Here is a 27,036-nt window from a genome sequence, read left to right as displayed (position 1 = left end):
TCAGAGCAGGAGTTCTTAACTTGGAATCCAAATACCCTGATGTCACCCAAAATACTATATATGTAACTTCCACTAGGGAAAGGTCCATAGCTTTCTTCAGATTCTCAAAAAGGACAAACACTTGTTTCATGTGAAAAGGGGCCGAGGACAGAGCCCTTAGCATCTGCATTGTTTTTTAAGTGATGGACCGAGGTCGTGGTCTCGGCAAAGAAGGCAGAAGAGGAACAGGGATGTAGAGAGAAGCCTGGTGTCAGGCCTGAGGAGTGGTCAAGTCAGATGAGGACTGAAGAGTCACTGGCTCGCCAATTAGGAGATTGGCAAAATCGTTCCTAATAAACAAGGTGGAATGAAACATTTGCGTTCAATGAAGCTCCCCCAAGAAACACTGTGATTTCTAAGAACTGTAAGAACCATTGGCCCATGGTAAAGCTCAGATGCCTTAGTCAGGTGTTCAAGGCTGTGTACAGTTGGCTCTTGCCTTGCCGTTTTCTCTCTCACTTCAGTATCGGAACTTTAAAGCTAGCTGAATCCATCTCTTCACCGTTTTCTGGATATTTCATGCAAATCTTAGCTCCAGGCTTTGCTCGGGGTTTCCATCCCGCCTGCCCGTTCCCTACGCAACAGATCCTGTTGGCCTGTCCTAGTGAAGTTCGTTCTGCTGCCTCTGCGCCCTTTTCTGTTGACCTAGGTTTGTTTCCCTCTTTATGTTCCAGTGGTATTTGTTATCTTGTTTTGGCATTTAAAATTGTACTGCCTTGCATTGCTCCTTATTTTATATATTATCGCCCTCTTTCCCAGTGAGATTTTACTCCTAAAAGCTAGTGTTAGAATTACTTTACATTTCATCACACCCTCTGGTGACTGAATTTTCATATACTTATTACAGATAATAAATTTTTGAATTAGTTTAACCTGAAGCAAACATAGTGGGGGAAAATGTCTATTGAACAACTCATGTGATGCATTTCAAGTTATACTGGAGTAATTTATGGGTCATTTTTATGACTGTACTCCATTTCTGTGGGTAATCAAGAGTTGATCGCATACCAGAATAAGATACTGATATAATATATGAGGTTTATGAACTTGTCGGCTTTCATTTGGAATTTTAGGATATTGAATTAGGACATTGAATTTGTTTCTCAAGTCATCCTTTTTTCTGTTTAAAATTATTTTTCAAAACGGAAATGCCTTTTTGGGGGTATGATATGGGTGAAAGATGAGTATGAAATAAAAGACTTCTACAAAGGAGAAATAAAGTATTACTAATATTTCTATACTATTTTGCCAAATGTTTTATAAGCATCTTTACCATCCAAAAATTAAGTGGGTACCAATGTGATTAAATCCAAACTTAGTCACTAAAAATGGAAGTGACTCATCATTAGTCAATTATTACATTATTTTGGAAGCAAATGTCAGTGCTTGGTGTTTTAGGTTTGCTAAATGTTAATTTGGCTTAATCATCCGACTTGAAGCCAGTGTTCCTGTTTCTTTCATCGTTTGCTGGCAACTTTTGACATAACTCAGGGCAGTAGTAGGAAAAATTGTGGCGTAAAAGTAAAGGCAAAGTTGCATTTATTGCTTTATTCTGGAGTCAGAAAATTAAAAAATTTTTCTAATTAAGGGAAATAGGCATGTAAAATGCTGCCAAGTGGCTCTCCTTATTGCCGGGCAGACATCAGCAGTCTCAAACTGTAGTAGTTACCTGATGGGGGAGAAATCCACATCTCATCGTAGTGAGCCAGTTTGGCCAACACGTAGACACATGGGTACCCTTTTCTTCCCTGGAATCACAATAGATATTTCTACGGAAGTACAGTTTTTGTGCATATTCTCACACTATAATTTAACCACTTTTTTTTTAACAGAGAAAACTTATTTTAATCATTTTTTTTTTTTACAAAGAAGCGAAGTTATTTTAATTCACAAGCATTACTGCTTGTTGAATAGAAATATAATAAAACATCGCGATGATGACCGTGGGGGGATGAGCTGGCTCGCTGACCGGGCGGGCGATGCACTGCTGTCCTGCAAAGCCGCCTCGGCACTCCTCAGCACTCCTCAGCACGTCCCGGGCCTCACGGGTCACGTGACATTCAGTGTGACTCACAAAACAGCTATCATGGGCGTCCTCGCTTTACAATAAAAACTTTATTAAAATTTTCAGGGAAAAGCACATGTATCCCAGTTAAGCTTTCCATCAATATCTGTGAACTAAAATGGTCACTAAAAACTATAGAATGCAGCTTAATCACTTCCATATTTCAAAAGGCATTTACCTGAGGGCACATGGCATATGTTAGTTATTCTAGAAGACAAAGAAGAAAATTGGTTTTACTTCAAAAAATTTTTTATTATACACTCTTGACTACCTTTTTAAAGAGAAACTTAAAATAACATAGCCTGACTTTAAGGAAGAAAAACCTAGTCGAGTCACTGGGCTAGGAAAACAGGATTCCAGGTACTATGGTGGCCAGCAGCAGTCTGAGGGACAAATCAAAATATTTGATCCTGGGTGGCTTGAATGCCTGCTGCTTAATCCAGTCATGATTGAGTCTGAATAAGGTAAGAATTCTTTGGGATCATGCTGTCCGATAGAAATGTAATATGATCTACAGATGTATAATTTTAAATTTTCTAGTAACCACATTAAAGTAAGAAGAAACAGGTGAAAATGCTTCCAGTGGCATATTTAATCTAGTAAATCCAAACTGTTATTTCAACAGTATTTTTTTAAAAGTTAAATTTTTTGTGCCAACTCTGAAATTTTTTGTGCCAACTTGACACTTAAAGCATATCTAAATTTGGACTAGCCGCATTTCAGGTGCTGCTCATTGGCCACCTGTGGCTGCAAATGACTGTATCGCACAATGTATCTCTAGAGCATCTAGGAGGTGTGTGCCCATGACATAGAAAAACAGAACTTCCTTCGTATCTAGTGTAAAATCTTAGAGGATGCCTGCATCTGTGGTGGCCAAGTAAGCCACTAACCCAGGTCGTAAATTGTTGGTTTTGGGACTCCCTGTTTGCATGACCAAGATAAGTGTTTTTTCGTGTAACTATCTGGTAAAATATTCATGCATTTCAGTACTTTTACCTTTCCATAGGTGCAACTCTTTTGCTTGTGGTGAAGCATCTTCTGCCACATCTAAATTCTAAGTTCTATATATATGTTATGCAATATAAATCAAAATTTTCATTTTTTTATTTGTATTCCATCTGCTAGAAATCTGACTACATCTTTTGAACTTTATTAAGAAAAGTAATAATGGATACCTTCCTCTTTACAGTATTATTTTAAATAATTGGGACTGTCACAATCTGATTTGCATTTTCTTTTATATTTTAAGGATATGGAATATTATCTTGTAAAATGGAAAGGATGGCCAGATTCTACAAATACTTGGGAACCTTTGCAGAATCTCAAGTGCCCATTACTACTTCAGCAGTTCTCTAATGACAAGCATATTTATCTATCTCAGGTAAAGAAAGGCAAAGCAATAACTCTCAAAAACAATAGCAAAGCATTGAAGCCTGCCATTGCTGAATACATTGTAAAGAAGGCTAAACAAAGGATAGCTCTGCAGAGATGGCAAGATGAACTCAACAGAAGAAAAAACCATAAAGGAATGATTTTTGTTGAAAATACTGTTGACTTAGAGGGCCCACCTTCAGACTTCTGCTACATTAATGAATACAAACCCACTCCCGGAATCAGCCTAGTGAACGAAGCCACCTTTGGTTGTTCGTGCTCAGATTGCTTCTTTGAGAAATGTTGCCCCGCTGAAGCTGGAGTTCTTTTGGCTTATAATAAAAGCCAGCAGATTAAAATCCCACCCGGTACCCCCATTTATGAGTGCAACTCAAGATGTCAGTGTGGACCCGATTGTCCCAATAGGATTGTACAAAAAGGCACACAGTATTCACTTTGCATCTTTCGAACTAGCAATGGCTGTGGCTGGGGTGTAAAAACCCTTGTGAAGATTAAAAGGATGAGTTTTGTCATGGAGTATGTTGGGGAGGTACGTTCCACTAACCACAGCAAATGATGTGCAAAAACGGTGTATGCTTTTTAAGAATTACGTTTTTAACTCACAGATATTTTGTACATTTTGATATCATTTGAAGTATGTAGAAATTCTAGGTTTGAGGGAAGGGTTCACTAGCATAGAAATATAAACTTGAAACAAAAAACATATATACTGACAAATGAAATAGTCATCTTTCAACAAACACCCATTTATAGTTAATGAAACTGGCATTTGTAAATTTAAAGCTATGACAGTTTTTACACAAAATCCCTAAGAAGAAAATCAGATCTAAACACACATGCCGTTAGAGCATATGTGCTTGTAGATTTAGGTCTTTACATTCTGTCAAGTCCTACAGAGAGCTATAGGTCTGTAGCTTTTTGAACATTGCAGTTAATTAGGATGAAAGTAGTGCGTGGTTCCAATTTGAGTTATCAAATTCAAAATCGAATTTGAACAGTCACGATTCTTTTGCACCATCATTTCTCCTCCCTTTGTTTTCCCTCTTCCAGTTTAGCTCTTTTAGAGTTGTTCGTGAATGTTCGATGCCTCTTTAATTTCTTTCTAAACGTTCGTAGGCATTAATATACTAGTAGACCTCTGGACGAGTGTTTCTTCAGTTCAGCACTAGCTGCATAACATACTATAGTTTTCCTTCCTAGGTAATCACAAGTGAAGAAGCCGAAAGACGGGGCCAGTTATATGACAACAAGGGGATCACATATCTCTTTGATTTGGACTATGAATCGGATGAATTCACAGTGGATGCAGCTCGATATGGAAACGTGTCTCATTTTGTGAATCACAGTGTAAGAAATACTTAAAGTTTAGACAGGCGTAATCAGTACTATGCTTAATGATTCCCCATAGTTGAGGAAATGATTATCTTTAAACTACGCACCCTTTTAATATTGTCAAAGGTTATAACACGAGGGCCTCTTCTGTTCAGTCACGGTGTCTTTGCTGTAGCTGGACAGTCTGTTGAGGTGCCCACCAAATACCATGCGTTTTACAAAGAGTCTTTACCTATGTTACTTCATTTAAATTTTCCAGCAACTTTTAAAATAGGCATTATACTTATGTAGAGGAGGGGGTTAATGAGCGGAGGAGTTAAGCAGTAGAAAATAGAAAGTTTAAGAGACACACAACTTTATAGGTTCCTTGCAGAAGTTAACACAGCTAAATTTTAGGAAACACAACTAAAGATAGCTATATTCTCTTAAAATGTAAACGTTAACATTTTTATAAAATTTAAGTATTTGTAGAGTATTGAAGTACTTAGGGTTATTTTTCTAAATTATAAGTTAGCATTCTTAATTTGTGTTTGAGAAGAATTTAGAATTCAGCTGGAGCCTTAAGTCCAGAATCTTATCCACTAAAAACTAGTGTCCAAAATAAGAGAGGTTTACAGTTATTGGGGCCTGCAAGGTCCCAAGTAGGTTACACAGTGTTAGGTGTGTGAGATTGACATCGTCTCCATTTTATGGATAACAACTAAATGTGTCTCAGAGAGTAAGTTACATAATTAGCTGACCACATAAGGAAGTAGACCATGTTAAACTTTTGATAGATTTGTACCAAGAAGCTAATTTATGATTCGAAGTGAAATGTCAGAGACTTTCTGACTGCCTTACTAGTTTTTGGATTTAAACTTTTACTTTAATTTTTTTCTTAATAATTTGAGATACTTTGAAAATAGATGTATTCTATCCAAGGACAATTAAACACTTATTTTGGTTTCTTAATATGACTCACTGGATCATTCTTGCATATTCCAGAATTTAGTGCAGAGTTCTCAACATATTTGAAACGAAAGTTTAAGCCATGAAACTCCATACAATATGAAATTTGAGTTCTACAGTGCCAACTAGATTTTTTAAATGTAGTTGTTCTAATTCTTTAAATAGCCTTATTGAAATATTTACAAGTGAAATGATAATGTTATCTGGGATTTACAGTAAATTTCTCCAGAAATATTAAACAGTCAGGACTAGCTGAAAAAAAGATCGGCAAATATGTTAACCATTGTTGAAGCTGCTTAGTAGATTAATGTAGATTTATTATTTTCTCGAGTTTTATGTATGCCCAAAATTTCTGTAAGTGAAAACAGTATTTTTAAATATGCATGCCTCAGAGACCTCTAAATAATCAACTCAATTTCCAGTACATTTTAAAAGCTAATGCTCTGGGAAATTAAAGGTTTTATATGGCATGTTCACGTCATTTTTACTTAAATGGGTTCTAATGTTCTTTTTTAGTGTGACCCAAATCTTCAGGTGTTCAATGTTTTCATTGATAACCTTGATACTCGTCTTCCCCGAATAGCATTATTTTCCACAAGAACCATAAATGCTGGAGAAGAGCTCACTTTTGATTATCAAATGAAAGGTATGGTTTTCAAGTACAGTTCCTTGTGTTAAGTTGTTTCAGCATGAAGAATCTGTTCAAGAGTAGGAAAAGGCCATAGAGCATCTGAACCAAACTAATGTTAAAGATGAAAAAAATGAGAGTATTGGAATTGGTCCTTTTACTCAAGATCTCAAAGCTGTTGCGAGGGGCCAAAGTGAGAGCCCAGGTCTGCCTGACCTTGGGCTGAGTAAAGTTCCCTCTCGTGGATCACGCCAACAGCTCCTTTTTTCAGAACTTCCGTTATGGGAGCTTATTTGTTATAACATCTTTTCTCAATATCACTTGTATTTTAAAAATTGTAAGCCTACTTTCTGAATCTCTACTAGGAAATGGCTATTCAGAAGGTTGAAAATGTGATTTATATCACATATGAACTTATTTCAATTTGGCTTTTTTTTAAAAAAGAACATTTAGTTCTATTTGCTTTATTGTGACAGTATGTTGTCTTTCCTTTGTTTTTGTAAGTAGGATGCCCTTAACATATTGTTACTACTCGACCTCGCTTTATGGCTCTTAAATAATGAATGAAATTAATGATTGTGTATTGGATTTTCCCAGCGAGTTTCATTTCAGAAATCCATTCTCATAAATACGGGCTAATAACATACACTTTACCTTTTATTAGCCCTCAAAATCCTTTCCAGACAATTCACATTTATTTAAAGCTGATAGAAAATTTGAAACTCATTCTGAGTTGTCTTAACTCTTTCTCCTGTATTTCTTTTTCTACATATTCAGGTTCTGGAGATATATCTTCAGATTCTGTTGACTACAGCCCAGCCAAAAAGAGAGTCAGAACTGTGTGTAAATGTGGAGCTGTGACTTGCAGAGGTTACCTCAACTGAATTTTCAGGAAATAGAGCTGAGGACAATTGTAGTTTTGTTTTTTTTCCTAATGTTAACATTTTTAAAAATAAGTATTTGGGACTTCATATTATCGAAGTTATACAATATGTTAATTTATAATTCATGTTTCCGACTCTTGGCCAAACGCATTACTGATCCTTCTAAAGAGAAGAACACAGGGTCAGGTAGACTAATTTGAATGATACCTAATTAGTGGTTAGATACCAAACAAAGGGGAACTATTTAGATATCAGCATATACACACCTAAGTGTGTGAACAGAGAAATGCCTCCTTCAGTGTTTAAGTGTTAAAATGATAATGTCACAGTCGCTAAGATCAAACATTCAACTTGCCAAACACCTTGAATTTAGAGAAATGGTTAATTCAATTTGGGCAAATCAAATATACAAAGGTCTATTTTTGCTATTGTCATTCCTGTTTCCCTATTTATTACTGTAAATTATACTCTGCTACTTTTTTTCATTAAAATAGCAGGGTCTTAGTGATATAAAAATTGGAGGTCTAAAAATGTGAAAAATTTTAATTATAGCTTGATTTCATATTTTGAAGCACTTCAGACGATTATGAGAGGTGTGTGTCTGAACCAGTAATTCGCAAAGGTTTATAATCCTATAGAAGAAAAATCTCCAAAACACTCAAATTCTAGAATGTCCAGCCACTAAGCCTCTTGGGAGTGACGCAGCAGTGGAAGCAGGCGCGGACATGGGCGCTTCGGGGCCCCTTTAAAAGCGTGAATGAGGAGAGAGAGCCGCGGGCAGCACCTCTGGGTGCAGGCCGCGCAGGAGACGGCCCTCAGGCAGCTGTGCCTCCGATGGCACTTCTCACGACACTGGCAGTGCACCCCTGATTTCAGGCAGTTTTCGCATGTCCTTTCCACCAAATTATTTTTATATTTCCTGCAGCTCTTCTTAAAGAAAAGTCTATATTTTGAACCGATACTTATTTTATACATTTTTTAATGTGATAAAACTAAACTTGGCCAAAGTGCGTGCCTGAATTATGAGACCATTTATTACTTGAACTCTGAAGACCAAGATGGAATATATTCACTGTTGATTTTGTTTGTTTGTTTTTCTGCATAGTAAAACCTCACTCGGGAACAACTATGTTTTCATCTCTTTCTGGTTCTGGGATTTCTAATCATGGTGTCCAACATAAAGGTAAATGTGGCAAATGAATCTTGCTTTCAGTTTTCCTAATTAAGTTCTACCTAAGCTCCTCATTGCCTTAGGCTTTAATGACCTAAAAGAAGCTTGGGTAAAATGGAACTGATTTCAGGAATGTAGCATTTCAAATATCTTCTTAATCCTAAACCACTTTTATGGAAGAAGCTACACTTTATACTATATCAGTATTACATGACTTTGCTCTTTCATAACATAAGGTAAATTGTTTACATGTTTGGAGCCTCAGAGTCTATCTGCTAACCAAAATTTGCAGGCTTCAAGAAAAAATACATTTTTTTAGTGCCATTTCTTATGTTTTCCTTATGAAAAAAAAATCACGTGGGATCGGTGAGCACGCATCACTGCCTTTACAGGTTGCTCCCAGCGCCCAGGCATACCTGGAATTATAATTGGCACTGGTTTAAAGATGTAACTTTCACATTCTTTTTAAAATGTGTTTACTTGATTTTGTCTATTTTTTGAGTTAAAAAATGGGAAAAATCTAGAGAGCAAAAGGAAAACGGATCTTTTCACTCAGTATGTTTTGTCCTTATTAATAGAAATTTAATGGGCTCTTTCATTACCTCTGTTACCCTCATGTTATTAAAAAGCTGAACTTAAGCAATGAAATAATAGAAATTATTTAACCGAAGCTGCTGGGAGCATTAACTATTTTAAGTCCTAAGTTGTCAGAATTTGTTCTCTCGATATAAAGTAAATGTTCAAGCATAATATTTAGGTCAAGTTTAAACTGTAAAGTAATCCACTGTACAAGTTGTATTAAAACCATTGTTTTTAGTATCTCCCGAAAACAGTAGATACACAATTGGTAACCTCAGGGTTTTTCCCCCATATATGCAAAATCCAGACAGCACTTATTTTTCTTAAAGTTCATCAGTTATTTAGCAAATAAATTTAGTTTGACATTTGATTTTTCTATTGTGGGTTAGCTTTGTTTATGAATATTTTACTGTCTCTTCCAGTAAGGCTGTAAAAGGGGTGGAAAAATACTGATGTATTCCTGACTACCTGCTGCTGAGATTAACCAAAGGTTTATATGCCATTCCTTTAAGGTCATTAGCTGTCATCATTCACACATTTGGATGTTAAAGTATAATTTTACACTTAGCATAATGTGGATGGATACTTCTAAGTTTTTTGAGATTATTAGTCGCGAGGTACTTAAACATATTTCGCTAAGTACTGCCTGGAAGTGCAAATTGTTTTTAGAACTAGTTTTCGTTGAGCGAGTCTTAGGCATTTACATGTACTCGTGCACTTCTTGTAAGTCTGAGGTTGGTGCCCCGCCCCTATGTGCACTGAAGGAATCAGGCTCAGACTGTTCGGTGACAGTAACGTGCCAAGCTCGCCCAGCTGGGAGGCAGTGGACAGTACCCAACTGTTAACGTATTTAACCAACTTCAGGCAGACTTTTTTAAAAATCAGTTTCTACTATTAAACTCCTGAGTCTTGGATTCCTCTCTTAGGCAAGTGTGGCTAGCCACTTGGTTTCTGCTGTGATATATCTTGGCATTTTGAAAAGCTTTTTCCTCACTTTTCCTTTTATACTTCAGTTCTTGAAGTAACTATCGAGTAGCCACTATAACAAATTCCGCCCGCCGTTACTCTTTTCAAGAGGCCTTAATGCGTAGTGGTTAAAAGCATGGACGCTGTGCCTCGGCCTCCTGACCTGTGAATGGGGACAGCACATCTGCCTCCCTCAGAGCCGCTGAGGATGAAAGGAGTTGACACACAGTGTGCAGAAGCGCCGCTGTCAGAGTGGGCACTGTGTGTGAGTGTTGGCTAGGGTTATCGTGTACTTCAAGTACAGCGTAAACCCACACCGGTTTCCAAGTACAGGTTTATAGTTTGCCCTTGAACAACACGGGCGTGAGCTCCAGGAGTTGGGGGATAAGTTTGAACCCATGTTCAAGGGTGACGCTATTTTCCACATGCAGTATGTGGAAGGCCAGCTGAATTTACACACGTATTTTTGACTGCGTGGGCGGTGGGTGCCCCTCACTCCGCATTGTTCAAGGGTCACTGGATAAACCTGTACTTTAATATCTTTGGTGATCACTATGAGTTTTTTGATCAAAAAGTCTGTTCTGGTACCCTCAGTCCTTAAATTCGTCCAGCCAGTATTTATTGTGCCAAACTCACACATAAAACTGAAAACGTGGCGGTATGTAATATTAAATGGATGGTGTGATCGTGAAATGAGGATATCTTTGGAAGGGTGTTCACAGGCATGTTTTGAACACCTACCTGGGATCATAAGCTGTACTATTAAGATGAAGTCTTAAGTGTCAGTCAATATACAGATGTATAGTTACAGTTGATTACATGATTTGCGATGAAGTGTACCTTATTTGTCGAGCTATAAAGCGTGGAGTCTCTGGGTTTCTGGGCCTATTGCAGTGATGACCAGATATTCAGCCACCGATTCGCAGCCCCTACTGCTGCCTCTCTCCAGTGGTGTCACGTGTTCTTTAGGAACTAGGACTAAGAGGGGAGACGGGCCACATGGAACGAGTGTGACTGACCCTGCCGTCCCACTGGGTCTGCGGAGTGTGTTTCATCCAGAGCAAAGGCGGCACCCGAGCGAGAGAACGAGTCAGCACTCCCTTAAAACTCCTCGCGACCTTCCTCACGTTCCTTTGCCCCAGGTACCTTGCTGCTGCTCAGACCATTCTCTGTGTACATGTTGGTAAAACTTGCTGTTGGTGATTTAGGGCAGAGACACTTTCCTAGAATTGTGACTCAACATGTTCTCAAAGAGCACTGAGAAATGAGTGCGACCTGGTGCCACCAGGCCCTTACCTCAGCCCTGGCCCTTAACTACGCCTCCCTCTCGTGCCACGGTCTTAGGTAAACTGTGAACTCTGGGTTTCACTGTCGTTTTCCTTCGTGTAAATGAACGGGGGTGACTGTCCTCCCCCCAGCATCTGGGAGCGGGACATTCCTGGCTGGAGAAACGAGAGGGCTGGCTGCCCGGGCCATCGCGGCATGGCGGCTTTTGAGTACCCTGTTTGTTTTCCTCTAAGGCGTGTCCTGTGGCTCCAGTACTTACTGTTGATGTAATTCCCTTGTGGCAGGGTGATAATGCAATATCATTGCTACTCTAATTGATGTGCAAATTGTGTTCCAGAGACTCCACTTGTTTCAAGTGAAATCTCTGCTTTTGCACTTTACAAAATGTCAGCATACCAAAGTGTTCATTAATGTTAATGAAACTTTATTAAATCCACATATATAACTATGCAAAAGCATAACCTATTGATGAACTTCAGGAGTTACCTGACTCACAGAAATTTATACTTTTGCCATTTAATTATTTTCTTTTAGGTTCTAATTTTTCTGGTTTTAATTTTACCACTATCTTCACACCAACATTCTTAAGTGATGTCACATCTTCTGAGGTAAGCAGGGGGCCGACTATTCCTGTGGCCATCAGTTTGAGAGGCCCAAGTTTATTCTTTCAGTTTGAGGTACTTTTATGACCCAGGATATGCCTGTCTTGGTGAATGTGCCACGTGCATTTGCAAAGCATGTATTTCGCTGCTGTTGGCTGGAGTGTCAGATCCAGCTGGTTGATAGGTGCTGCTCAGCTCCTCTGTATCCTTGCCGATTTTCTAGAAACTAATTCTCTTACTGCAAGAGCAGTGTTAAAGTCCCCAGCTGTAACCGCGCGGTAGTCTGTCTTTCTCCTTTCAGCTGCGTTTGCTTTGTCCAGGCACACTTCATCTCATTGCACTTTGCAGATAGCGCGTTTTCATCAACATCAAGGCAAGACCCTCCACCAGCAAAGGGATTACAGCTTGCTGAAGGCTCAGATGATGGTTAGCATTTTTTTAGCAATAAAGTATTTTTAAATTAAGGTATGTACATTTCTTTTTAGATACAGTACTTCTGCATACTTAATACAGTATAGTGTAAACATATGTGCCCTGCGAAACCACAGAATTCATGTGACTCGCTTTCCTGCAGGGGTCTGGAACCGAGCCTGCAGGATCACTGAGGTATGCCTGTGCATTTGAGGTTGTCCTGGGGAACTGCGCCTTTTATAGCCTCTCCAGCTTTAAGTAGCATTTACATGGTATATCTTCTTCCATCCTTTAACATTTAACTAACACATACTATGAAGTGAGTTTCTTACAGACAGTATGTAGTTGGGTTATATTTTCTTTTTGCTTTCTTTTCATTGGTGTGTTTAGACCATTGTCATTTAATGTAACTATCTTTTTGGATTTAAGCCTGTCTTATTTTCCATTTTTCCCTCTTTTTTGTTACTCTGTTTCCCCTTTACTGCTTTCTTTTAGGTTATATGAGTATATTTGAGTGTTCCATTTTAATTTACTATGATTTGGGCTATTACCTTTTTGTATAAGGTTGTTGATGGCTCTAGAACGAAGTGTTTAAGTATCTAAGAGGGAGCTTTTTCTTTTTTCAACTACTATACTCTCACCTGTTGCCAGCTTCTCATATAAATATTGTAAATGCTCTTGTTTAGGCAGCTCAGCTTCTGGAGTTGAGGGAATTTCAAAATCGGAGGAGCTCTGTGAATCAGCATTGGTGCTAAGATTTTGCAACCTTTTTTCCTGAGGTATGTGTTTCCCAACACTAGGAACTATATTTACATCTTGATCTCTGCTTTTCGGATCAGAGTAAGTGTCCTTTGGGCAAAGTACATGTTGTTCCATCTGGGAAGGAATATTCTCTTTGATTCTTGGTTTACAGCCACCTTTGTTCAAGGAGGTGATAGGCACACTGTTTCTCTCTTGGGAAGATAAGACAGTGTCAGATTGGCTGTCCCAGCCTTGACTTCCTTGTTCTGAAATGTGTGTGGACTGAGAGGAATTCTGGGAAGAGATGTGAGTTGAATCCCCATCAGAGTCACTTAAAAGCTTTGGTGACTGAGAGCCCCCCCCCCTCTGTAGAGGAAGGGAGGTTTTCTAACCCTTCATCTGTGATGTCGTCCTTCCTTTTAAAGAATACCTCCCACTGCGGTACTTCCGCTTCAGCCTTCTGCTGATGTGTGACAGGACCAGGATCCGCTGGAGATGAGGCTGGGACTTGTAATTCTTCCTCACTTTCACTGTTGGATTCTTCACAGTCTATAAAGTTTGTCCGAAGAGAGGTTTGCATGTTCTCTACTTTGAAGCATTCTGTGCTTTGAGTCAGTTTTTGAGGCTGGTTTTGTGATACTGCAGGAACTGGAAATACCTCAGGGTGAAGAGTTTGCTGGTTTGGAACCTTGTGCCTTAAAGGTACTGGCAGAGGATCGTCAAAGAGGTCATCTTCCTCCTCCTCTGGGGGACAAACAAAATAGGTTTGTAAGGAACAATGCAAAGGGAGCTGATTTATGCTTTTAATTAAAAATCTAATCTGGCATCTAGCTACCTTTTTAATTAATGGAATTACAAATAATAGGGAGTTCTGTTTTTCTAAGAAATTAAGAAGCCCTTTATTCTTGGGGTATTCTGAACAATTTAACTACCATTCTTGGACTTCTGATGTTAGATGGTGAGTTGAGAATCTATACCTGTGTTCCCGATATAAGGCCACAACACCTGCATCCGTGGCTCTCAGACCTGGTTGGTCACTCGCACCGTCTGGAGAGCTTTGTATCTCATTCCAGACCTGCCAAATCCCTTAGGATGGGACCCGGTACTTGATTTGGGTTTTAAGTTCTGCAGCTGATTCTGTTCATTGCCAGGTTTGTGAACTTCCAGACTAGAAGAGAGGTTTGCAAACACCAGATGTTCGACAAGTTGGTTGATTTAATATAAAGAGAACGGTTAATTTTTTTCTAAAGTTCTCCCTCTATAAACATTTCGATATCCACTTTGTGCTTGTTATGAGCTGAACATTGGTGTCTCCCCAAAACTCACAATTTGGAGGTGGGACCCACATGATGGAATTAATGTCCTTGTCAAAAGAGGAAGATGGACCCTTTCTTATGCCCGCGCGCCGAGGAGAAGCCTGCGCCCACGAGCCCGGACATGGGCCCGCACCCAGAACCGCTCTGCCGGCCTCCAGAACTGTGAGCATCAGTGTCTGTCGTGTTACTCACCCAATGTGTGGAATGGGCTCCAGAAGCCGGAGCGGGCTAGTGCCCAGGGCTGTGGCAGTTAGGGGAGCCGCGTACAGACGAAATACTAAATGGCCACATCTCGTGTCAGGAACTCAGCATAGAGTGAGCCCCGTCCACTTAAATTCTTAAAATGAGGAGACCTTACTTAGAGAATGAAATTCTTATAACCTAAGAGATTTACATGTTAAAGTGATACAGCACGGAACTTTGGGGAAGCAAATATTTTCCTGCCCCAAGAAGGACATGAAATGCTCGCCAGGCTGCTGTATATGGCAACTCACTGTTCTAGTGCTGAATCTCGTGTTAACTTTGAGTTACCTCCTTCTTAAAAAGGTAACTTTTCCACATTTTTTTAAAGCTGCTAAAAAAAGTAAACCCTAGAGACCATCATCCAGCTCCAGTTTTACCAATGAGGAGACAGGCCCAGAGAAAGTATGCAGCAACGCACAGGTCAAAAACCTGCGTAGGCCAAGCCAGGAATCATACTCAGTTCTTAAAGTCCCGTATTCTGTTATGATTTATAATTGTTTAAACAAGCAACTACTTATCCTTTTCTAAAGGACTTAAGCTGACTGAATTGTTTAGGTACTATAGTCTCCAAGATACGGCTTTATTCTAAGCCACGGTTTACACATTTGTTTTAGCTCTTCTCCTAGTTTGCCAGACTGATCTATGAAATGTGTTTGTATCAGCTGTTAGGTTGACAGTTTCCTGTCCCTCTGGATCCGTGATTACACCTGCGTCGTGTGTGCTTCAACTGTAAAATAATCTGTCAGAACAATTTCACATTAACTCACCTGTGTGTATCTGAAAAAAGTAGTTTCTCTACTGTTTTAAGATTATCCTGACATTATGTATTTTTAACTAAAAATCTTAAATTTCTTTACATGAAAATGGAAAGACATCACAGAAAATATCACAATAAACGTGAGTGTTGAAATCCTTAGTGTTTACAAAGTGATGAACACACCTAAAGCCCCACAGATAAAGAGGGGGGGACAAATGTCATAATTCATTGATAGTTCCACCATGATGCAGAGTTAATGTCTGTATAAATTGGTATAATCAAAGACAATTTGGCAATATGCAGCAGGGACCTTAATTTCTAAAATTTAACCCAGTAAAATAGAAATTTGGCAGACTTATGTATAGTGTTCATCACAATATTTATAAAACTGAAAAGGCCTGAATGTATAATGACAGGTTAAATATACCATTATCTGGTCATAATGCAAAGTATGCAGCCATTAAATTGGCATTTTTGCACCACAATTTTCCAATAAAAAATTTAAATGCGTGTGTGTATATATGTGCAACTACAGTCTTACATACTCAGCTACGTCCAGGACTTCGTAAACAGCCTCTGCTGTAGGCCGCTGTCCAACCCGGCACCTCCTTTGGGCCCCTCCGTCCCCGACTGACACCTGAAGGGCTTTAGGACAGACGCTCGCTGCTTTTGCACTGCGGTGACTCATTCTCATTGGCGCCCACGCAATGCTGCTTTTTAAACATTGTCCGTATCGCCCCCCTTCTGAGTTCAGTGGTTATTTATATAAAGGAATAGAAAAACAAATACTAATCAAAATAATTGAGTTGTGGGGGTCTACATAACTATTTTCTAAATTATCTACAGAGAGTATTACTTTTATAAGAATAGAATTAATTTGTAGAAATTGGTGTGTGTGAATTATAGTGGTTATTATATAAAGATAAAACATCAAAATACAAAGAGCTCTATTACAATGCTTTGTAAAAGAGGCTAAGAGAAGAGTGACTTCTGCACTCGCCCCTCAGGTTCTGATTTAATGCCGCGTGTCTTAACACTGACTTGCATCACCAGCATGTTGAGAACTAAAGCCCCTGACAGACTGGTCTGCACACTGGCAGAGTCACCAGAGACTTGGCAGCACTCTCAGGACAGCGGGAATCAGGAACGAGCTGAGGTAAACGTGATACCTACAGTCCACAAACCCATCCAAAGTGTCTGCTGGAGAGACTGACACCAAAGGACCGTGGAAAGGTCTGTACCCGTGTAAATATTTTAAAAGCTATAAAAACTGCTATATTAATAAGGACTCTAAAAGGAACAAAAAGCAAGAAAATGGAAATAAGTGATAATTTAAAAACTCTCACTCTAGTGGCCCAATCACAAAAAAAGGCATCGTGATCAATAACGGCATCATTTGGGTAGGTACATACAGCACTACATTCAAAATACATAGATGGAAAGGGATACACCATGCTAACGCTCATCAGAGAGGTTGGGGTGGCTGTACTGATATTGAATGAAGTAGATTTCAAAGCTTAAGAATGTTATCAGGGAGATTTTTTATATATATGTATATGTATATTCATAAACACATACATATATACAAAATCTATTTCCTAAAGGTAAAGGGGTCAGTTCTTCAAGAGGACACAAACGTGTATATACCTTATAACAGTGCTCCAAACAGATGAAGCAAACAGTGATGGAACTGCGAGAAGTAGACAACTCCACAACCATACATGGAGATTTCAATGACTGATAGGAAAGTAGGCAAAACAAGTCAGCAGGGATACAGAAGAGTAACATTATCAGCTAACTTGAGCTGACATTTATAGAACACTACCCAACAGCTTCAGTTTCCTCATTGGTAAAATTGGGATCATAACCCCCTCGTAGGTTGGTTTTGAGGCTTAATTATATGTAAAGGACGTAGCACAAGACCTGCCATCCAGTAGGTATTTAGTAAATAGTATTATCTACGTCTTTAGTCATGGATGATAGTACAGTAACTCACTCTGCACCAGAGCAGTGAAAATCCAGAATCCTAACCACGAAATCACAAAGAGCAGCAGAGCTTCGCTCAGAACCTGAAGTTCGGATTTCCACCTCAGCGCTGCTCTCTACGCTCCCTGAGAAATGAACAATGAAAGAAGGTAGGACAGTAGAAAGTTTGCATAAGCACTACTGCTCAATCCAGTGGGGAACGATGGCAAGGAAAGTCCCCATTATCAGCATTGTCGAGTATCTTGAAGGAAATATTTAAGGGTAACGGCGCAGCCTCTCCTATGGCCTGTGCAAACCATGGGGCCTACTGCCAGAAAGCTGGGAACACCAGTACAGGCACTTGTTTTAAACCCACGGAGGCGCTCGAACTGATTTTACAGGCAGAAGACAAAAGGCAAAGCCCTTTCTGAGACCATGTAACAAGTCTTGAGTGACAGGAGGTCCCCAGTCCACCTCGACCCAACGCACTTTGAGCAGCCCTGCACACGCTGAGAAGTGGTCACGTAGTAAACCTGCCTGTCTGACCCAGAGGTCACTCTTACCTGAGTCCAGCGGGGCCGTTCTGGCTCTCTTCAGCTTTCCAAGTGGTTTATACTTCGGTTCAATGCTTTGGGAAGATCGGCATAAAGGCTTTAAGCTGAAATGAATACAAATTTTTATTTTTCCTGCCGGGAAAGCTGTTGGGATGTAATTATGCATCGTTTAGAGAGTGTATAAAAACTTGAACATGGGAGAAATCACGCAACCACTTTTAAAGTCTGAAAAGCAGTGTTTGATAATTAAAAGTCATTTCTATATATTAATAAAGTACTAATCTGTGGGAAACTAATTGTAGGACAGGGAAAGCCGCAATCTGCTCTTGCACTGCAGAAAAGCCGGTCCCTGTTCTAAAAAACTGGTAAGTAAAACAGTGCCACCTTCTGGCACTCGGGAAAATACTGGCTGCCTCCCCTTCCCTACTTCATGAGGTCTCCTTATCTCACAGTTTATCCTCATTCTAGAGGCTGAACGCTAAGACCCAGTGAAGATAAAATACAAAAGGGCACAGAAATAAGATTTGAGGGCATCCTGCCCCTTTTCAAAGGCCTCATTGCCAAGTGCTTCTGCCAGAAGTCCAAAGCCTTTAGGATTATATATAACATCCCCACTGAAGAGAGCCATTACGCTCCCAACCAGAAGCGTGTTCACGGCCACAGCCACTTTATGGCCCTCCCCTGTCCTCGGGTCCGAAACCACTCAATGGGTCCTTCCTACACTATGCGTACTGACCACTCACATTTCTATAACTTTATCCATCGTTGTGCCTATTGGAATGACATTTGGATACACGTTCACAGGGCAGATGTAGCTCAAGAAATCTTGAATCTAGAAGAAGAAAATAGATCAATTATCCCGATGGTGAAAAATAGAAGTGTTGGAGAAGCAGATAAAGGGGAGGCCAGGGGGAAGAGGCAGGAATATGGCTGTGGTTGTCAATGCTAGCTGCACATGGGGTTCACCTGGGGACCTCAGGAAACGCCCAGTGCTCAGGCCCCACCCCAAAGATCCCTTTAACCCTGAGCTGCAGTGGGGCCTGAGACTGTAAACATTCCATAGTAAGGACTGATTAATGGGATTCAAAGATTTCCTTTCTTCATGGGACATTAGTTGCCCTAAGGTCAGTCACCCATATTTAACCAATCGCCTTCAAGTTAGAAATTAGCTGAGCATTTAATACACAAGAATACAGGTCTTAAAATTATACTGCTTTCCTCCAACAAATAACTTAGCACCAAGGGGACTGCATCCTTGAGGTTGCTTATTGTAAAGGTTTTTCGGATCTAAAGGACAATTACATGCAAAATTTCCTGAATACCTTGCTCTTTGGCACAGTTTGGAATGCAAAACAGGAATTCTGTCGCTAATCCTCAAAATGTCGTTACGACCCAGATGAGTTTCAGCTTTGTCACTTATTAGATTTTCGTGAGCTTGTGATCTCAAGTTACCTAAAGTCTCTAAATCCTAGATTCCTCATCTAAAAGTATAAATGAGGTAACGCACACAAAGTGCTTAGCCCAGTACCTGGCACATAATTAAACATTCGGTAAGATCCACTGCAAAGCTGATGACAAGGGAAAGATTTTTATTCCCTTCTGCAAATGGGGAGGCTGAGGCACAAAGTAATCGTTAGTCCTCAACTTCCAAATAAAAGATCAAAAGAGATGAAAACTCAGGAATTATCAGTAACTCCAGATTAAAATGACTACCCTTAATTAAGATGGGAAAAGACAGGAAGATCCACTCCAGATATTTTCCATCAACAGTCTCTTTTGTACTTTCAGAGGAGTGCAAAAAGAAACCATTATTCACCTGCCCACAATCTAGGTCATTTGCATAATCAATTCAAAGTTGCAGCTAGTAGAAATCTGAGGCTTTTGAAAGGAGTAAGGATAAAGAAAGGCCACGCCTGTGCCAGAAATGATTCACATATATTACTCAGAGATGAGGTGGCCGCAGAGGCGAGGCACCCTCTCGCTGGCACAACTTGATGCCCTTTCGTCAGAACCCCGCGAGATGGCTCATTAACACAGCTGGCTCTCGTTCTCGGGAGTTACGTTCTATAGTCACCTTTATAGAATTAATTAGCAAACACCGAACTGCTGCTCCTAGCTGAAACACGGGGTTCCCGTGCACCTCTAGTCACAGCGTTCTTGGCAACTGATGTGTTTGTGTGAAAAGACACCTTACTTGCTCTAGATTGTGGGCTCGTTAACTTGGCACTCACAGTCAACAGCACCTTAACTCTCGCCTGAATGCGGCTTTTCAAACACACAGTCCACAGCCCCCCACCCCCACCCCGCCCCAATCATGGCCCTGCTGCGCTTAGGAACACCGGAGAGCACTTGGCGCTACGCTTGGAGCCCTTTTAAACGGTGAAACCGAATGTGGGCCTATTTGCGGCGGTTTTCGGGACACCCTCAGCGGCCACTGAAAGGTGACAAAGCAGAGCACAGTCAACCTCCCACAGGCAGGGAAATACACCTCTAATGGGAGGTAATGTCATAGACTCCCACGCAGGCATGCACATCCCAACTCGACTGCTCACAACACTGAAGAAGAGAAACAAGACGGGTAGATCTGACTGAAAAAGGGAGGCCTACCCTACCCTCGCTCTCCGCCCCCATTACATGCCCTCCCCATGCCTGAGGCGGGGTACTCTGCCACCAGGGGAGCAGCAGGCAGGGACCCTGGTGCTGAGCCAGATGCCACACCCAGGATAAATCGCCAGGAAGGGGCTTGGACAGCAACCTCAGATTCAGGAGAAAACGTTAAATTACAGCATCAAAACGAACTACTTCCACGCTGCTCTCAAATAGCCTATTTGTACCCGAAAGTTAAGGTCAGTTATTTAAAGGTGTCATTGTGACATTCTGATAACATGATGACTGATTTGCAATACTGTGGCTGACTTGATAAGGGTGCTGCTACCTGGAACTCTGGAGGGACCCCCCCCACCCGCTCACACCGTTAATCCATCCACAGCCCACTGCTGCAGGCTTGTGTCCGTGTACCCCAAACACGAAAATCACAATCACCAGAGAAATGGATTAAGTGTGGAAATGGCAAAACATTATATATGAGCCAGCTTTTTTATACTGCTTTTTCTCCAACACATGAAATGACTAAATCTCTGCACTTGTTTAGATGCTAACATTGGCCTTGAAAATACATGAGGATTTTTCAAATAAATTACACATGTCAAGTTTCCATTCCAACAGGTCAACTTCCTATATAACTACACCATGTTAAGCCCCCTTAAAGTGGAGTGATTCTAGTGTGCTGTACACTTCTTAAGGACGAGGTCTGCAGCCCATTCACTTTTGTCCTTCCCTACTGCTGAATGTGCAGTACTATTTTTAAGTGGCTTGTTCGTACGAATTTTGGCAGAGGCCAAGAATCTGGACACTAAGGCTGCCAATCATGAGGTCTTATCTAGTGCCCCTTCATGTAAGATTTACAATCCTTTTATGACAGGTGAACTGTACAACTGAATGGGGAAGTTAAAATACATTTGGGATGCAAGGTGACAAGAAAACTGTAATCACACACATTCTTTAGTGTTGAGGGTATAAGCGAGTAATAGCACTTAGTAAACGCGGCTCATCCACTGGGATACTGTCCCTGCCTTTCTCAGGAAAAGCCACAACAAGTCAGTAAGGGAGCTGCCGCTGGCCGTCAGAGACGCTTGGGTCGGCAGCAGGGCTACGCGGACAGGGCATCCTCTTACCTCACTGTAGGAGGAGTGAAAAGAAAAGCAAGCTCTGTACGAACTCTCCCCAGTCCTAAAGGGAAAGGAAGACACAATGAAAAGGTCACTGAACAAAACCGAATGAAGTTCTAAGTGTCGAGCGTTCGCATTTAGTCCATTCCAGTAGGATGTCACCTTGCGGACAAGAATTTCTTCCTGTGATAGGAGGGAACTGTTTCCAGAAATATAAATACTTGCAGATATATTGAGGAAATGCCCCCAGTGGTGATCGCCCTGGGGTTCCTCTGTGTCCCCTCAACATCCCAAGCAAGATAGCCTCAGTCTCCAAGAGTCTTGCCTTAGCCAGGAGGCCCCCGCCCCAGGACACGCAGGCTGATGGCGGCACCTCCTCAGTTTAAGTGGAATTTAAATTTGAGAAGTTACCTGCCTCTGGGGCTGCGGCTAGGCTGCATTTCAATTCAATAAGACGATTCACCTTGAGAGCAAGGTTTCTCTCCAAAGCCCTATGCAATCACCTTCTTACCTCACGATTACATTTGTTTTTCTGGTTCTTTCTCCAAACCACATGGTGGAAGGCTTAATGCTGATGGTGTGGAGTGGAATTCTATTTTTGGAAGTCACGCCACAGGGTAATCTATTCCACTGAAAATATTCCTCTGCCTAAAAAGGATTTTAAAAACACAAAAACAGTTCAACATTTTCAACAAATCTGTTTGTAGCCAAAGTCTCAAAAACAAATGGAATTTAGTTTTCAGACATGGGAGAAAATGTAGACATGAGGAAACAATCAGATAATTCCAAATTATATGGCCTGGACCCTTGAAAAATACCAGTGTGAAGAAACAAGCTGGGGTCACAATGTGTATCGAAGGCCACTAAGGCGGCCGGGTGCACGCTACACATTCCTTAACTCCGGGAGCCCTGCGTCCGCTCCGCGAGCTGGAAGGGACACTAAGGCGACAACGGGGGAAGCTGAGTATGGGACGCGCACTCTCCAACCGTGTCGTGTCCGTGTGAAGTTTCCCGGGTGTGGGAACTGTGCTGTGGCCACACGGGAGAACGGCCTCCTCTAGTGACACGCGCTGAAGGCTCGAGCGGTGTCATGGAGTCTGCAGCTGGCTCAAAGGGTGGCGGGGGAGGGGAGGAGGTCCGGTTACACAGAGAGAGGGGCGGTAACGGTGCTCACGTGGCAAAGTGCCAACAAACTGCGGGGGTCCGGTCTCCAAACTTTACTTCGTTTTAGGGTTTTTCAAAATAAAGTGGGAGAAAAATAATAACGAAAGTATTTTTAAAAGGTCGGAAAACAATGGGACTATTTCCCAAAGACGCTGTGTTTAGAAAGGGAATCCTTCGAAACCACGAGCACTCACGTCCAAATCACATGCCATCGGGCGCCTCGGCACTGCCCCGAGGCTGCGGGTCAGGTGAGGTGCCTAAGAAATCCCTTAAAACACTACATGTAGTGGTTCAAGGCAAGTAGCCACGTGGCAAATGACAGGAGTTGCCATTACAAATTAACCCGCTTTGTGGGATGTGACAAAACTCAGAGCGGAAAAAAAAAAAAAAAAATTGGACAATTAAGATTTATGGGGAGCGGGCGAGGGGCAAAATACAGCTCCAACAGAAAAAGGACAGTTTCATTGTGTATCGACATTGTTTTCATCCATCCATGAATTCACTGGGTGGGGGCGGGGGGGACGTGTGGGCACAGAAACTAAATGATGAAATAAATTCGTGAATGCAAGTCATAATGTGCGGCCTACCAGTCCCCAAAGTGATCTTTTCTCTTGCGGTCTGAAGTAGAATATTCCATTTTGTGGATGAGAATTCTGGTTTTTTAAATTGTGCTTTCTTTAGGGCTGAGCAACTTTGTTAGGTTTTTGGCCGATAGAGGCAATATTACTACCGTGACGGTTATCTAAATAAAAATTAGGCATGTCAATGATGAGATATTTTAAAATTTGGAGGAAAATTATGATCACACGTACCACTGCATTTGAAGATGACGAATTAGTGAGTATTGGTAATGTTGAATGACTGCAGAAATTAAATTTTTAAAAAATGTCAAAATTGAATACCTGGCACTAGTAACAGACGGGCATTTAATAAGGGGGCTCAACGGGCGGCATTAGAAAGTGAGTGACCAGTGCACTGCAAAGACGCTAGAAAGTTATTTGAAATTGGTCCAGCGATACATCTTACTATTTAAATAAAACTCAAAGCAGTTATATCTATTTATCTCAAATAAGAAAAATAGTTTATAAATGTGCTCATATGTCTCCAAAATAAACAGCAATAGATTGTGTGTATTCTTAAATTACAAGCTCTTAACATTTTACTAATTTTATTACAAATTGTTCATTACATAATTCATTACAAATAAACATGTCAAATGCATATGAATATATGTCATTTAAAAAATAAGCATCTATTTACTAATTATGAAGTTCATGGTGATGGCGTCCTGTAACATATAGTTACATGACCTTGGGCTATAGTAACAGGTCCTCAGCCTTAGTTTTCACATCTGTAAATTGAAGTGCTTAGCGAATGGAATTTCTGAGGTTCCTTCTGGACCTAAAGTCTTGTTTTTCATGGGTCCCCCAAACAAGTGGAAAAGCAGTTTGCTGTACCTTTGGATGACGGCACGCATGGATCTGAGTGGCGCGGTCTGTCGTGAGATGATGGAGAATGTCAGGCATGTTTCGAAACATGTCTAGTTTATCCACATGAACCTGAGGAAGATGACACGTGGGAAGATTATGTCAGTTGTGTTTCCCATAAATAAATTGTTCAAGGGTAATTATGCAGCGGAAAATCACCCCGTTAGGGAGCTCTTTCTTCTTTCTTGAAACCTAGTTTTCGGCTCTCTCAATACACATTAGTATTCCACCAGGATGTCAACAGGTGAAGGGCAAAGGTCACTGTTACCACCTATTGTTGGTGGTGATAAACTCTGGACGCTCAGTTGCTGGATTTCACTGGATCATGCTAATGCTGTCCTCCAATCCATCAGTCATTCAATTAATACGTATTGTGCACCTCCATGTATATCAAGCTTTATTCTAAACATTGGGCGTACAGCAGTGAATGCAGCAGACAAAAGCAAGCGAGGACCGCTCGTGAAGACACACACATGGCACGCCACTGAAGGGCAGCTGGGGGGGGGGCCGGCGGGAGTAGGAAGCAGAGACGGGGTCCTCCCTTACCGCACCCCTCCGTCTTGGATTCAGAGGGGGAGGGCAGAGGCAGAAACACCAAAACACCTCGGCCACCTATAGGATTTTAGGGCTAATACATTTTAGAGTGTTAAAACCGACGTGCCAGTGTTACCTAAAGCGTCTCTTCTGTGTACTTCAAAGTAAGTACCATGTACAGTAAGTCTCCTCACTTAACGTCATCGGTAGCTTGTTGGCGCTGCAGCGAAGCACATGTAGTGAAACCAGTTTTGCCACAGGCTAATCGAAACAAACGAGAGTTAAGTCCCTACGGCGTCTCACTGACCTCGCAAAACGGTCCTCCTCGGTCCTCGTAAGGAATGTTACTCAAGGACCTGCTATACCTAAACTGATAATAGGATTACAAAATGGCACCAAAATAGTATTCTTATCTTGAACAGAACAGATGGGAATGCTGCTGTCAAGTTGCTGTGGTAATCAGCACCACCCAGGAGAGAATCTCAGCAGAAGTGTTTGCTCATCCCGGGGCCTCCTCTGCTCACTGTTTCCTAAGGACTAAGAAGGAACAGTGAATCTGCTTTTCTGGCCTCCCTAGCAAGGAGATAAAAGGGGGTAAATTCTGAGACGCATAGAGAGCAATACAGAAACCTTCATCCTCATGAAAATGAAGAAGCCTGAAAAAGGTGCCACAGATCATCACTGAGGCCGCTTAATCAAAAACCTCATTGTCCCCCCTTTTAAAATTCACAATCTGAAACTGTTCTACCCCCTTCAAAGGGGCTAAGAGACCTAACAGAGGGCCCACCGCGGGGCGGCTCTGAGGTCACCACAGGGTCTGCTCTCCCTCCTCAGCCCCTGGTTTCTTCCTGCAAGGCCTCCAGAGCAGAAGCTTCCAGTCTTTTCCATTTCACACTCCACTAAAATGTACAAAACAAATCTGGGACTGGTAAGTAGTTGCTACCTGTATATTCCTCCAGAAGAGGACATGAGGGAAGAAATAGTGGATAGTATTGTAGATAAGTGTGTGCGTGCACAAACAATGCAGCATTGCTGTGATTTTCATTTAAAAGGCCAATGTAACACTAAAAGTCTCAGAGTGAAACAAATCCTTCCCCAAATGGAGAGCTGGCAATTTTACGCCAATATATTCGGACAGAAGGATTTAAGAAAGGAAGAAATGACAGAAGAAAGAACTTAGGAAATAAAGATTTAATATGGGAAGGAGGGAGGGACAAATCTTAAAATTTCAAATGTAGAAAAACTAGACCTTTGTATTTTACTAACTTACATTGTCTATAATTGTTAAGTTCTTGGCACAATTTTTACCTGGGGGATCGAAATTCAATTAAAAGACACAAACGAAGTAGAACTTAAATGTCCATCTACTTCCAGTACTTCATTTTGTTCAGGGAGGAGAGGGAGCCACAGGCTCCACGTCGGGGCAGCAGGACAGGAGCTCTCTGCTCACAGCCGCTCACGCACTGTGGGCCCAGCGCTGAACCGCCTGAAAGGGGCGGGAACACTCACTCCCAGCCTGGGCAGACACAGATCCGAGGAGGAGGCTCAGTGCTCTAGGACAAGGGTCCCTAACCCCCAGGCCACGGACAGGAACTGGGCTGCACAGCAGGAGGTGAGCAGCCAGTGAGTGAAGCTTCCTCTGTGTTCGCAGCCGCTCCCTGGCGCGAGCATCACCGCCTCAGCTCCGCCTCAGATCATCAGGCATTAGAGTTTCATAGGAGCACCGGTCCCTGGTGCCAAAAAGGTTGGGGACCGCTGTTCTAGAACAATGTTTTTCAGATGTTTTTGACTATGACCCACAGTAAGAAATATGTTTTCCCGGGCAACCAAGTGCCCACACACATACATGCATGTATACGTATGCCTGATTCCGTCTGTAAATTTGCACGAAAGCCATATACTCGGTTATTTTCTAGTTCACATTTACTTTCAATGCTGGTCACGGTCACTAAATTTGTTCATGACCCACAGATTTGAAAAAAATACTTCCTCTGTGAGACATTTCACCAAAGGGCTCTTCTCAGCCACTTGGGCCACTGTCAAGTTCTCCCATGAGGACATGAATAAACAAAGGTGGAATGTTCAGAGTGGCTGCCGACCTGTGCTGTGCACAGGTCTTGACAGGATGTTTCCATCTGTTACTGCTTTCAGTTTGTTGTTTTGGTTTTTTTGTTGGCTTTTTTTTTTTTTTTTGGTTTTTTGTTTTTCTGTTTTTGTTGTTTTTTTGAGTAGGGGGAGGAAAG

At 41.2% G+C, this 27,036-nt stretch overlaps 2 protein-coding genes across 7 annotated transcripts in view; one reads left to right on the top strand and one right to left on the bottom strand.

Annotated features, from left to right (window-relative positions):
- The window catches only part of SUV39H2 (suppressor of variegation 3-9 homolog 2), a 33,797-nt gene extending 17,918 nt beyond the window's left edge, over nt 1-15,879 (top strand). For 3 of the 6 annotated variants that reach the window (XM_016134393.2, XM_016134391.2, XM_016134392.2), the window contains 4 exons: nt 3,354-4,025; nt 4,697-4,843; nt 6,293-6,422; nt 7,182-9,408. In XM_016134393.2, coding sequence (XP_015989879.1) covers nt 3,357-4,025; nt 4,697-4,843; nt 6,293-6,422; nt 7,182-7,288 — 1,053 coding nt within the window. In that variant the 5' untranslated portion in view covers nt 3,354-3,356 and the 3' untranslated portion in view covers nt 7,289-9,408. Of the gene's footprint in view, nt 1-3,353; nt 4,026-4,696; nt 4,844-6,292; nt 6,423-7,181 lie in introns of all 6 variants that reach the window. The other 3 variants (XR_004953146.1, XM_016134394.2, XM_016134390.2) reach the window with 3 other exon arrangements.
- The window catches only part of DCLRE1C (DNA cross-link repair 1C), a 27,984-nt gene continuing 12,642 nt past the window's right edge, over nt 11,695-27,036 (bottom strand). Inside the window, 7 exon segments of the mRNA XM_016134388.2 lie at nt 11,695-13,408; nt 13,410-13,789; nt 17,890-17,984; nt 18,624-18,712; nt 21,615-21,669; nt 22,120-22,256; nt 24,230-24,331. Coding sequence (XP_015989874.2) covers nt 12,896-13,408; nt 13,410-13,789; nt 17,890-17,984; nt 18,624-18,712; nt 21,615-21,669; nt 22,120-22,256; nt 24,230-24,331 — 1,371 coding nt within the window. The 3' untranslated portion in view covers nt 11,695-12,895.

The sequence above is a fragment of the Rousettus aegyptiacus genome, unplaced genomic scaffold (genome assembly GCF_014176215.1).
Source record: "Rousettus aegyptiacus isolate mRouAeg1 unplaced genomic scaffold, mRouAeg1.p scaffold_m13_p_10, whole genome shotgun sequence".
Taxonomy (NCBI): domain Eukaryota; kingdom Metazoa; phylum Chordata; class Mammalia; order Chiroptera; family Pteropodidae; genus Rousettus; species Rousettus aegyptiacus.
The sequence above is the reverse complement of the archived record's forward strand: the minus strand, read 5'-3'. Positions and strand labels throughout refer to the sequence as shown.